This window comes from Notothenia coriiceps, unplaced genomic scaffold (genome assembly GCF_000735185.1).
Source record: "Notothenia coriiceps isolate Sejong01 unplaced genomic scaffold, NC01 NC01_scaffold00037244, whole genome shotgun sequence".
Lineage (NCBI taxonomy): Eukaryota > Metazoa > Chordata > Actinopteri > Perciformes > Nototheniidae > Notothenia > Notothenia coriiceps.
Genome location: NW_011369945.1, coordinates 5,366,126 through 5,379,567, shown reverse-complemented (window position 1 = coordinate 5,379,567; position 13,442 = coordinate 5,366,126). Strand labels below are relative to the sequence as shown.

The 13,442-nt window shown below is 41.8% G+C and overlaps 1 protein-coding gene across 1 annotated transcript in view; it reads right to left on the bottom strand.

Annotated features, from left to right (window-relative positions):
• Positions 1 to 3,470: 3,470 nt before the first annotated feature.
• The window catches only part of wu:fb13g09 (multidrug resistance-associated protein 5), a 21,582-nt gene continuing 11,610 nt past the window's right edge, over positions 3,471 to 13,442 (bottom strand). The window contains exons 5-20 of the mRNA XM_010793337.1: positions 12,767 to 13,000; positions 12,257 to 12,430; positions 11,383 to 11,530; positions 9,856 to 10,004; positions 9,460 to 9,567; positions 8,452 to 8,802; positions 8,288 to 8,359; positions 8,007 to 8,131; positions 7,846 to 7,918; positions 7,496 to 7,699; positions 6,855 to 6,980; positions 6,433 to 6,538; positions 6,152 to 6,336; positions 5,612 to 5,758; positions 4,573 to 4,702; positions 3,471 to 3,676 (exon numbers count right to left, since the gene is read on the bottom strand). Coding sequence (XP_010791639.1) covers positions 3,477 to 3,676; positions 4,573 to 4,702; positions 5,612 to 5,758; positions 6,152 to 6,336; positions 6,433 to 6,538; positions 6,855 to 6,980; positions 7,496 to 7,699; positions 7,846 to 7,918; positions 8,007 to 8,131; positions 8,288 to 8,359; positions 8,452 to 8,802; positions 9,460 to 9,567; positions 9,856 to 10,004; positions 11,383 to 11,530; positions 12,257 to 12,430; positions 12,767 to 13,000 — 2,532 coding nt within the window. The 3' untranslated portion in view covers positions 3,471 to 3,476. The remainder of the gene's footprint in view (positions 3,677 to 4,572; positions 4,703 to 5,611; positions 5,759 to 6,151; positions 6,337 to 6,432; positions 6,539 to 6,854; positions 6,981 to 7,495; positions 7,700 to 7,845; positions 7,919 to 8,006; positions 8,132 to 8,287; positions 8,360 to 8,451; positions 8,803 to 9,459; positions 9,568 to 9,855; positions 10,005 to 11,382; positions 11,531 to 12,256; positions 12,431 to 12,766; positions 13,001 to 13,442) is intronic.

Sequence of the window (13,442 nt, the reverse complement as noted above, 5' to 3'; positions counted from 1 at the left end):
AAGAGAAGCTTAATTTGTAGGCAATGCAAGTGGAATTAATGTGTAACTTTGGTAGATTATTAACCAAACAAGATCTAAGAGGAGAAGATGATCCCCAGCTGGCAACACTTTTAAATTTAGAAAAAGACTATCTTGCAAGTCACGATATGTATAGATGTTGCATCAAACTGGATCTCCAATGGAAATTACCCACTTTTAAAGCAGCCCTTTTTTATTGAATTCTGAAATGAAACTGCCCAGGGCATAAACATGTTTGCCTGGATCACCGCCTCCCAGCGGGGAAGTGTCATGTTCCTTTTCCTTCTTTCTTTTGGGCTTTTATGAGAACCAAATGTTTCATGGGAGACCCGTAATTCACATGCACCATCCATTTTATCTTGGTGTCTCAAAGTAGAAAGAGAACCCACCTTTATCAACAAACCTCTCTCGCTCACACTACCCTGTTGACGGTGAGGCAGGGGCTCATAACATAGCACATGCTTCAGATGGTGGGAAACGACCTGCGCTTTCTTAGAAAAATGGGTGCTGTGGACCGTGTTCCTCTCTGTGTCATCATTACCTGCCCCACATACTGTAGCACTGCATCATTAGAGCATTTCTCCAGACGTCATTCTTCAGTCAGATTTCAGCATGCAGGTGTAATGTCTGTGCTTTTTTTAGAATCTTACTAAATAACAAAAGTGGTTGGTGCCAACAATCTCAGTTTGATCAAAATGTGACATGTTAGATTTTGAAATCAGGCCAAGGCACTGAAGAATACCAAAGTTTAGTTTTTTATATTTCACACAGGATTCAACAGTCCTTTATGGGGCTAAAAGAACAGTATTTCTCATGAGTCTTTCCAACTAATTATTATTGTCATTTGTTTGAAGGATTCGCTAATCACATGCCTTATCCTATCTGCACATAATACCCTAGCATTTTCATTCAAATGAGGCAAACTGTATTAGGATTTATTTTCACAACTGCTTAGGGTTACTAATCAAAACAAACAGCATTTCTGGAGTTAGTTAATACCTGCCCCTAAAGAAGCATGCATTTTGAAGACAATATAACTTTCAATCAATCATATGATGTTGACACTTTGCATTAGCACACGATTAATTACATATTTGCAAAATATTGATAAATAAAAACAAATTCCTATAGCAGTTGCGTTAAATGTTAAATATCTTTCATTGTCCAGGGTTCTGATTCGCGAGCTGAAGCGGCTAGAGAACATCAGCCAATCACCATTCACCTCTCACATCACCAGCAGCCTTCAGGGACTCTCCACAATCCACGCCTTTGGAAGAGGGCACGACTTCCTCCAAAGGTGAGTAAAATAACGATGCCTGTCAGAGAAGGATATGATTCAACTTCAATTTTCTCTCATCTCGTTGTAGTTTTCAGTTTAAGCTTCGTTGGGTAAAATTTGCAAACCTCAAACAAGAAAATATCCTCTCAGAAAAGGCATTGAAATTGGAGGGTTGAGTTGTTCTTTTGGTTGATATGGGTTTATCTCTTTTTTTCCAGATATCAGGAACTACTGGACACCAACCAGGCCTCCAACTACCTCTTTAGCTGCGCCATGCGTTGGCTGGCTGTTCGCCTGGACCTCATCAGCATCACTCTCACCACTGGTGTAGCTCTTTTCATTGTCTTCATGCACAAACAGATACCTCCAGCCTACGCAGGCCTCGCCATATCGTACGCAGTGCAGGTTTGTAAAGAAACTCATGCAGTAGCACAGAGTGAATGGAGACAATGGCAGCCCTAGTAGACTTAAAGGGCTTATAAGAGGCTAGTTTCAAGCTCCAGACAGGATTAGAAATGCAGCAAAGTAAAGCCTCCCCAGTTTCTAAAAGCTACTATAAAAGCCTTGTTATAGTATTATAGCCTTTAGCTCAACAGCAGTATAGAATGGTTTACTACTTTCAAGTGGCTTTTGTTTTGCAGAAGTAGCATGAACTCGCTTTAAATAATCAACATGGGATGCATCAAAGTAACTGCTATCTTAAAGGAATCTTTTTCTCATTGTTAAGCATTTACATTTTTTGTCTCATCATTATTTTCTTAAATACTCAGTAAATCAGTGTATGTGATTATCAGCAGAGCTATTTCAGAATATTATGTAGGAGCTGTATCAGCATATGTTTACCTGGTTGTAGATCATTTGACAGTTGTACTGCCTGATGTCGAAGGGCAGAAGTGTTTCATGGTAATTGGTGTCACAGTGTTAATGTCATGCTTTTCTGGTTATTACCCGTCCCCTTGTGTGTTATGTAGCTTTTTATGCATGTAAACGGTCTGCAGAGTCACAAACCCTCAAAGTACACCCTGTAGCGAGTAAAACNAGAGGGGTTAGTTGGAGGGGACGTAGAAGGTAAAGTAACTAGTGAAAGAACTGCCGTGATAATCGTTACAATGACTGATAACCCTCCTCACCCTCGCAGATAACGATTATCACGGCAGTTCTTTCACTAGTTACTTTACCTTCTACGTCCCCTCCAACTAACCCCTCTTACATGTAATTAATAATCATTATGGGTTGTGATGCCATAAATGTTGTTGTACACAGCAAGTAGACACCTCATTAAATAGACCACATACAGGAAGCTCCTTTTAAGTACATTTATAATGTATAGAACTGTCTTTAGCTAGCAGCTTAAACCTTGATATTTGTCTAAGGATATGGTAGAGATCTAAACTAAGCTAAATGTAAACTAAACAAATGTAAATGTGTCTGCCAGCAATTGTTTGTCAACACTTAACGATTAGCTTTATGTGTCAGTTTGTATCTGTTGTCTTATTTGGATGTTTTTCTGCCCCTTGTGATTAATGGAGTTCGCAGTTACAAGTTATCACTTAAAGGTCAGGTCACCTATCTTGCTAAATCCACTTTTTCATGTCTTTTATACATGAACATGTGTCCCGTTCGGTGTAAAGAGATTCTGAAAGTTTGAGGAAAAAAGATTCACTCACTTTTCGTCCTGATCCTGATCCATTTCTATAAAAACCTGTCTGAAAATGAGCTGATCAGACTTTGGCCACTTTATGATGTCATAACGATGTTTTGGCTTGTGTAACCATTAGCCAATCACCAACCAAGGTAACCCCCCCCCCCCCCCCTTATCACCTGAATCTCCTTCTAGAGCACCATTGAGTTCTTTTTAACCAAATCTCTCTCAGAGGGGCGTGGGGAGGGGCTCCTTATTTTCATCTAAAGTAACAGACAGAGAATCAGCACTTTGGAAACAGGGCTGAAACAGAGGGGATTATGGGATGCTGCAATGATCTGTTTGGTATTTGGAGCCAAACACCTCAGAGACATGTTTTGTATATATCTGAGACCTATAATAGAGTAATGAAAAACAGTATAATAGGGGACCTTTAAAGTAACTATAGTACTTTATCAAGACATTACACTGCTAAGTCTGCAGGGAGGTGAAGTATAATGTGCAAAGGTGTATATAAGGTGTGTTTGAATCCCAGGCTTATAGCCAATAGCAAAGATAACAGCAGGAGTGATGAGAGTCTGACCTGGACACACGGTTGATGACGAAGAGGAAGGCTCCGATGGGCAGGATGGAGATCAGGAACCACGGGAAGACAATGCTCACCATTCCCAAGCAAAACAGCACCAGGGTCAGGTTCTGCAGCAGCATCTCAGCTTGCATGGTGAGACGCACATCCACTTTGGAGAAAACACATATTATATATCAGACACGCTGTATGATGTCTGACCCATCGGTCTCATTACTGTCATTACTTGGCTCAGGTCCATCAACACATAGCATGTAGCTCAAACCGAACATACAATAATAACAAAATGATGGCACAAGGCAAGTACAACAAATAATACTTAAACAAAGGAAGGGCATTCTTTAAAAAGGCACCTTGTTAAAAAATTACTTTTGGCTTCCCTGAATGTAATAAAACAATTAATTAAACATAGAATACCTTTCTCTATTACTCACAACTGCAACCTATTATCATAAAAAAAAAATGCAGGTCCTCTGGGTTCTCTCCAGCTCTTTACATCTCCCAGCAACCTTAGGATCCCTGCTGTTCACTAAAAAGTACAAATATCCTGCCAGTTGTTGTTGTTATTCGTACAAGTTTTCAAATTTAAGCTCTTGTTAAAGTCTACATAAATATCAAATGACGTCCTACTTCAGATATCCGTTTGCATAAACAGATCTTTTGGCCTCTGTTCAGATGTCAGTTTCAGTAGTTACACTTTTTTGAGAGGAGGTGGTAAGAGAAACAACAATCATCCAGTATCTGCTCAACCTGCAAGACCCATGGCAACTAAATGCTTATTTTTAAAGAGAACTTTTCTGTCTCCCTAAATGGATTTTGCTGGGTTTTTTTAGAGTGTAAAAAACATTATACTTAGAAATAATCCAACCACCCAAAATAACATCAACCCACAAAATCAACAAGTAAAGCATAGCTACCATAAAATATAAAATACTACTATGAGAAACTACACTGACTCTTGGCAGTACACCTTGTCAACCAGCGTGACTTCCCTGACTGAGAGCTCTCCTGGGGGACGGTTCACAGTCAGGACAAATCAGGACTCACCCTCATCCATGTCTCTGGAGAAGCGGGTCAGGATACGACCCAGGGGGGTTGTATCAAAGAAGTGCATAGGGCTGAGGAGGAGCTGGCGGAACAGCTTGTCATGGAGCACGGAGGCAGCCTTCACCGTGCACTGTCAACACAAACAACAGCCATGTTTCAACATGAGACCTGACACATGGAAACAAACAACTTTAGGAGACATACGGAAAGCATCACGGCACGGATAAACAAGTCGCTTGGAAGGAAATCGCCTGTCAATGTGCTCTGCCTCAAAACACCAACACACGCGATGGATAAATACAGTGGCACTCATATGTTGCCTGCAGAGATATACAGGAAACTCTACTTCACCGTGTGCTAAATATGTGCAAAGCGTTGGGTCGTTTTTTTTTTATTGCACAAGGCAAGCTGTCAAATCTTTATTTATAATGAGTTTCTGGGAGGCTGACACAAAGGTCATGACCTAATGAGCAAGATACATTTCACCAAGAAGACAGAAATTACAAGTGGCAGCAGAGAACAAATTAATTCTATTAATGGAATATTCAACACTCAAAAAGATCTCTTAACAGCTGGGGGTAAGAAAAAGATTAGCCGTCTTTGGAGAATTAGCAATTCCAAGTGGCACACATTAATGTGGGGACCTAACCTCTGCAACACAGTGTCAGGATGGGTTAGCTTGAAAAAGAGGACGCACACCCGAAGGGGCACTGACATGCAGGCACACACATCCTTCCTTTCTCTCGGCCCCTTTGTCTCTCTCTCTCTCTCTCACACACACACAAACACGTTAAGCTGTGAGACAAGGCAGTGGACAGATAAATGGATTTGGCCTACAGGCATTTTCAATTATAGCACTAGAACCATGAGAGCATGAACAAAGGACAATAAAGACAATTAGGGAGGCGCACTGCTTAACTGTACACCGCTAATATATCAACCTTTCTCTTGTTCCTTTCAAACACCGCCATTGTTTTTGCAGTTCATCCCAGCTGACGAAGCATGTGACGGAAAGAGGGGAGTCTCTGAGGAAGCTCACCTTCACAAACACCAGCCCTCTCATTGTCTTCAGCAGCAAAGAAGCTCCCATGGACGCCACGTAAACAGTGGAATAGTACTGAATGTGAGGGTTGAGTCTCATGCTGTTGCTCGCCATCGTTTCATTCGCCGAGATTAATGATGTGTTCTGAGGGCAGATGGAGCAACAAATTACCAACAAATCCAATTCTTCCAATTGAAGGATATTTGCCACTAATGAGGGTGTGAAAAGCCCATTTTGGAATACAAAAAATTACATGAAAATCAGTCAGTTCAATGATGTTTACTATTCCAATCACATTTCTCATAGCAGCCAGCGCCTGCTTTGCCACACATCTGTTTCTTCACTGCTTGCGCTTGGGTTTAATTAAGTTTACCGTGGAGCCGTTACTTTTTGTAATCATGCACATTCAGATTAATGCTCAGTGTGCAGCCACAACTCACTGGAGCATTGTAGTTATTTTTCTTCTGGGAGCCGATACACACTAAAAAAAGAGGCGTGTATTACACAGTAGTAAAGCAGGATCGTCTTCACACTCACCCCACTGCCCTGCCCGATCCAGTGACTCAGCCACCAGTTACTGAAGGCTATGGTGCCTGTGGTGGAGAGGAAGAGGAATACGTTGATGATGAAGACTATTGGACCTCCTGCTGCTTTGATGTATGCCGCATACACAGACCAGGCGACTGCACCGGAGCCCTTCTCCTCAGCTTTCATCAGACACTCTGAATAAAAAAAAAAACATAACTTGTAGAACATTCTCAAGAAAAAAAAATCATTTATTCTACATGTGGAGCACGAAAAGTGTCAGGGTCTCTCACCTCCTTTCTTGCTTTCAGCCTTTGGCACGGCCTTGGCAACATCGACCACACTGTCAGGCTTTACTGCACCTTCCCGTTTGTTTTTTAAATTCTCTTTCACCAGATTCTAAGAGACAGAAACATAAAGGAAAGGAGGTGAGATTTAAAACATGCCACCGCAACAAATCTCAGCAGCAGGAACAACACACTGCAAGTCATTTAAAGTGAGATATCGCTGACAGAGTCTTTAGCCTCTCACCAGTAAATCAATGCACGCATAAATAATGAAAGGCCATGTTTGCATTAACATTTCCAGCTACTGGAGTTGCCTTTCTGGTCTTATGAATTATTCAGCTTGTAATGTTCAATGTTTTTGTGCATTGGGGGCAAAGATGCCTTACTAAAACAAGCTGGCCTGGATCCACATGTGCCTCTGGCCTTACCTCCTGTTGCATGCTGTTGAATAGGCTGGCATAGTCACGCTCTCTACACATTAACTGAGCATGGGAGCCCTGCTCTGCAATCTGCCCATCCTTCATCAGAATCACATGGTCGCACTGGGGCAGGTACTAGAAAAATAAGATTAAAAATCAAGCACATATCAATAAACTGATCATCAATAAATCATTGAATATTTTAAGGACGCTGAAACTACAAAATATAAATTTGAGAAAAATGACATTTTTGAAATTCCCATGGTTTATTTATTTATTTAATTGTTTATTTGGCAGGGACAATGCACAGTAATGAACACTTAAAACATTAAAATGTGTCAAGCGTAACAGTGCCAGATTTAGCTTTGAGCTCATTTCCATCCGCAGTCCCTCACATAAAACATTTAAGAAAATTACATTTTACAAACATAGCAATAACAAAATACATGATATGCAAAAAGTGCTAAATAGCAAGAGCAGCACACACAAGTATTTATGACATGGTAATACAATATAGCAGCAACGACATATAAAGTGCAAGAGAAGATAGCCCTGTATTAAATTGCATTTAGCGGTGATTGCACGTCTGTTTGTTTCTCAACCATTCGTTGAGTTGACCTTTAAAGCTATTGAAGTATATGGTGGCTTACTTGCAGCTGGTGCGTTACAAAGAGCACCGTCTTGTCTTTGCCGGCAGCTTTGATAGCTTTATGGAAGACATGGGAACCAACGCAAGCATCGACCGCACTGAGAGGGTCATCCAGGAGCATTATGGGCCGCTCGCTGTAGAGAGCCCGGGCCAGACTCACTCTCTGACGCTGCCCTCCACTCAGGTTGGCTCCTCTCTCTCCAATCTAGGAAAATAAAGTAATTAAACGTATCCTCTCGTTGTGGTTGCACTGAATTTCAAACAATCAATTGCATAAACTAAGAATACTGCAGGCACGATAAAAGAAGCATTTGATTTCATTACAAAATCATATTATTTACAAGCAGATACCTCAGTCATGTCCCCGTATGGGAGCTCTGCAAGATCTGGGAGAAGGCAGCAGGCTTCCAGGACAGCATTATATCTGATGAGGAAATGTGTTAAATAAGGATTAATCTCAAGCTTTATTGCATTTGTTCATCATATCATTAATATACGGGAGTTGATCTTACTTCTCCGGGTCATATACGTTTCCAAACAGGATGTTTTCCTTCAGTGAGTCATTGAGGATCCAGGCTTGTTGAGCGACGTAAGCAAAGCCGCCGCTAACCGCTACGTTCCCCTCTAACAGGGTCATCTGGAACAAGGGGATGACGCAGAGAAAACACTTGAAACATTCCTTTTTGAAATTGTGGGTCATTGTGCGGCATTGGGTAAGAAAAGAAACATAAGGTTCAAGAAGACTATCCTTTGGGCTGCTATTCATGTCTTTGCAGGAACTGAACAACCTCACCTGTCCCAGTAGAGCGGACAGAAGAGAGCTCTTTCCTGTACCGACGCCTCCACAGATTCCAACCAGTGAGCCCTACAAAAAGGGATACAAACAGTTGAAGGTTTTCAGCCGGTTTAAATATAAATGTCCTTCGACATTGTTGTTGTATATGCTTGTGTTGTTACCCTCTTAATGCGCAGGTCGATGCGGTGCAGGGTCTTGTGCAGTGGAGGCCGTATGCTTTGTGTGGAGGAGATGGTGCTTTGTGGACTCTCCTGCTCCATATTAGTGAGGAGACTTTGAGCGTTAGGAACTTCCTTGTTCCCTTTGCCTTCCTCTGTGGAAATGTACAGGCTGAGCTTCTCCCTGCGCAGCACGCGTTTCATCCCTCCCCGTTTCTTCGGAGGTGGGTTAGGTTTAGCAGGAGGAGGGCGAGCCTTTTCCCAAGCCAGTGTGGCATCCCGAAATTCCACCGCGTTGCTAGGATCCTCCATTTTGAGCAAAACAACCTCTCTGTCTTCCATCATAAAGAGCCTCTGTGGAGACGGACACAAAAGGTTATGTTATTGGACTTAAAAAAAAAGGGACAGTTTTTTCTTCTATGCATGAGTACAATAAATGATTGAAAACAAGCTCAAGGTTTCTGTCATTGCGTACTTTAAAAAGGAAAAACCTGGTGCAACATACTTGAGCCTTGGCTATTATGTGAGACATGTTCACCGTGCATACACATTACTTAGCTTTGCATGTTCTCTACATGCTTACGTGATTATTTTATTATATTCTGCACTTAAAACCACAGAATGCCTGAGGGCTTTTAGTGCATCCTTGGCAGAAACTCTTGCTTACTTAACCCAAGCTGGCTCAGTGAAACCTTTCCTCACTAACATGTGACTTTTACCATGTGTTCGGAAAGTATTATGTCAGCATGGGGTGTAGGCAGGTGTCTTTCAGTATCAACAACAGCATATTTTTCATTGGCTGTAAGAATGGTACAACCTGCTTGCTCACTGACAGATTTTCATTTGGCTGTAAGAATGGTACAACCTGTTTGCTCACTGACTGAACCTTGAAGTTAAACAATACCTGGATGTGTTCAATTACATTGTGTACATATCAGTGATGCGTTTGGGAACATATTTTTGTGTTGGCTCTGTGAGAGGTAGTTGTCAGACTCGTCTAAGTGTTCTCACCTGAAATCTTTTAACTGCGACGGCACCCTCCGACAGTGACCTTACAGCCATTGGTGTGACTTTCAAGGAAAAGGTCATGGAGTTGAAAACTGCAACTACAGTGAAAGCCTGAGGTAGGAAGTGTAGAAATTGAGACAGTTGTGCACAAACACGTTACCTGGGGCTATACCTGACTTTAAAATGTACAAATGCTCATAACAGCAAGAGACTTGTAACATCAAATCAAATTGTTAAAATATCCACTTAATGTAAATAATCTTCATTTTATAACAAAGAAATAGGAAACCATATTTTAAATATAATCTGGAAAACCACATCTAGCGTTTCCAGTGAAGGAAGACGAATCGGAAGTTGATATATGCAGCATGGTGGGTATAGAATAACATGTTTTAATACCTGAGCTGCAGTGAGGTCATAGCCCAAAGCCATGTGTAGGGTGAAAGTGCATGCGCTTGCTATCACCACGACGATGGGAGCCACACCCACTGTGAGGCTGTGGACGACACCAGCTTTCTCAAGTATTCCCCTCTCCTCTGATCGCACCTCTGTAGAGGAGATGAGAGAGAGGGAGATGATAAAGAGGAAAAGACAGGCAGAAAGAGAGAGGAAATAAAGTATGAGTTTATTGACCCCCAATGGTTGTTTCAAATTCAATCAACAACGTCTCAAGAGCCACGAACAAATACACAGCTAGTAGAAACAGAAATAGAAACAAGAGGAAGTGTGAGGGCCCTGTATCCGTACATGGTATGGAGAAGGCTTCAAAACCTGTTGAACCATGATAACTGAGTGCAATGCCCAAATCCTGCCCCCCCCCCTCCTCCATGTTGGTATCTCTCAAATGCACTCTGCTAGCTGCTTTGTTCACCCAGTTCATTTGCTGCATTCACTGGAACCAAAAGCGTGTGCATCTTTAATTTAGACACTGCAGCACAGCGTGAAATATGAGAACCCCCTCCTCCCGGTACTCCATAGGATTATCATTACTCTCCATGGGATTCACTTTGAATATGATGGGTGTTTCTGCAAGGATCACCAAGCGAAAGTCACGTGCCCAGGGCAGAAACAATGGGATCATCAATTTAACAACAATAGTAATTGAGGGGAATAAAAGTGCAGCTCATTGTCCATTAAGCTGCATGGCAATTAATTGTCATTATAACAGGTGATCAAAGGACAGCCATGGAAACGAGCCCCACCTGGCTAATTAGAAGCATGATTAAAATGGGGGAATGATATTGTCCACAACATACAGCAAGGGATAAAAGACCATGGCCAATTCATGGATAAGCAGCCTTGACAACCAATCAAGCGATCATACGGCCCCGAAAAACCTTGCAAATTAACCTTGAAGCCAAGGGATTCAGACTGGCCCCTGATTAGAGGATAGCACCGGGAACGATTTAAACAACATGAGTTAATGAAAATAGATTTAGGGTCAGGGTTATCTTGCCAATTCACCAAGAGTATAAGTCTAATTTCATGTGATAAACTGACCATTTAGTTACTAATTTGCCACTGTGACAGGTGTTCAAATGAGGTGATTCTTTAATCTAGGCGAGTTGTGAATAAAAAGCCTAATCAAGCACTTAATTATATACGTTTTTGCATCTCGAAAGCTCCCGGGTCCTGACCACAAATGTGAAATGAGCAGGGCATTAAGAACGGATCCCACACCTTCTTAAACATCAAATTCAAGGACTTTTCAGGCCTTCTTTGCTAAAACAAATATCACAAATAACTTTGTATTCTTGGACAAAATATATACAGTCAAGAGAAACATGTCTAATAATGTTTATTTTTAAAATCTTTAAATGTTCACCCCCATCCTCCTTAAATGTACACACATTTGAGGACTCAAGGACCTGTGAGAACGGTGATTATGATCTAGCCGAGTCATTTGGGAACATGACAGACACTCACTGTGAATATTCTTTGCAAAGATGTCTTCCCAACAGTACATCTTGATGAACTTCATGCAGCCCAAGATCTCGTTCATCAACCTCACGCGGCGGTCAGTCACTGCCACACACTTTTTGCGGAAATATGCCGTCAGTCTCGATGCGAGCATCTGTCCAGACGGAAGAGAGGAAATGATGACAAGATAAATAAGTGGCAGGGGAGGAAATGAAAGCAGACACAATCACATTAGCCGTGCTGCAGGCCTGTCCGGGGGACCAGAGTGATAAATGCCTCTCACAACAATACCAGGGTCTCCGGCTGTCAGGCGCCGACGCAGACTGAGTGTGATTTGAAAGTAACTGCTACAAAGTTGACAGAAGATTGATAGCCGAAGAGTTATGATGCTTTTAAAAATGCTTCTACAGCCTGAATTACAGCAAAGATTTTACTCTACTTTAAGTCCTTGCTCAGAAACTAATGAGTCAGCAATAGAGTATCTGATTAACTTTGTTAAAACTTTAAGAAATGTATTAAATGAAATTGCTTGTCTCAGCTGTAAAATTTACGATAATAACTTTTGGTAAAACTTTTTAGGAATGGTTGTAATTAAAACGCTTGTCACTGCTTTAATGAGAGCAATCATTTGGTATTCATTTTCTAAAAGTCTGTAATGAAACTATGTTTTGTCGTTGACAGCAATTTACTCTATACTAAAAAACTCTGACAGTAGTCTGTGTTTGGGTGTGTGTATCAATATAGTGTAATGTGTGAGTGTGTAAACTCCTAAATGTGGCTCCTTTGTAACAACAGCACTGTGCAAATGCCTCAAAAGTTGAACTGAAAAAACGTTCTGTCCTTTGTCTCACTGTTTCAAAAGTTCTGGCTGAAGTCGTACCATGGTAGGGTAGAAGAGGATGAAAATTGCTGAGCCCAGCAGAGCAGTGGGGCCCAGGAAGTATGCAGTGTAGGACAGACCAAGTATTCCCACCAGGGGCCCCCCAGCCAGCATGCAGCCTATTGAAACTGCTTCATACAGCCGCTGGCCGTCATTCGAGCAGATGTTAATCAGCTAGGGAGAGAGACAGGGAATGAAGATTACAAATGGACCTACATCTTTTCAAGCAGGATGCACTGAAACCTTAAAATCAAAATTTTACAAATACACTCGTCCTTTATTCGCACATTTTCTTGTTGGACAATGATTCCTCTTAAGCTGTGTAATGACTAATCTTAGACAGACTCCCCTCCCTCAGGCTATGGGATTTACTGAGATCTAAGCAGAAATGGCGTAAGAGCAGAAATTAAATCCATCTCAATCAACTGCACGTAGCGCCCTGCACCAAGGGGTGATTTCACTAATTTGGAGATGAGTCGTCCCCCCCCCCCCCAGGATTATATCACCTACCTCGCCCGGTGTGATGTCTTTAGTGTGGCGTAGGCGGAGGATTTTGTGGAAAGCAAAAGTAAGGGCGGCCCCACGGAGGCGCGCTGCAGTGCGGTAGTTGACGGCCCACATGAGCGCCATGGACCAGGAGCGTATCAGCTCCGTGAGGAAGATCCCGGCTACCAGAGACAGGCCGTAAGGAACGCAGCTCACTGGACTCTGGGAATACTCCAGCAGAGCTCGCACCAGGAGAGCCTGGGGACACACAGGGAGGAAAAGCAAAAGAGTGGACACGGAGGTAAAAGAATCAGCGGAGAAATAGTAACTATTGCTAACCGTACAGTATCAGGTCTAAAACCACCAGACCCAAGGACAGTTTTATTCCACAGGCCATAACACTATTAAACACCTGGACCTTTTAAAGAACATCCATAAACAACCTTCTGATTCTATTTTGCTAATTATTTATCTAATATATCATTCCATTTACTTGTATATAGACTCTTCTTGCACTATTTCTATTTTATTTGTATTTACTTGCACATCTCCAAACATTCTCTCGCACTATTGTATCTGTTTTATTTGTTCTATGTCCTATATATATATGTTGCACTGTGACCTAACTTGTTCACTGCCATATCTACACTGTAGCTAATGTGCAAATGACAATAAAGCCTTGAAACTTGAAACAGATCCC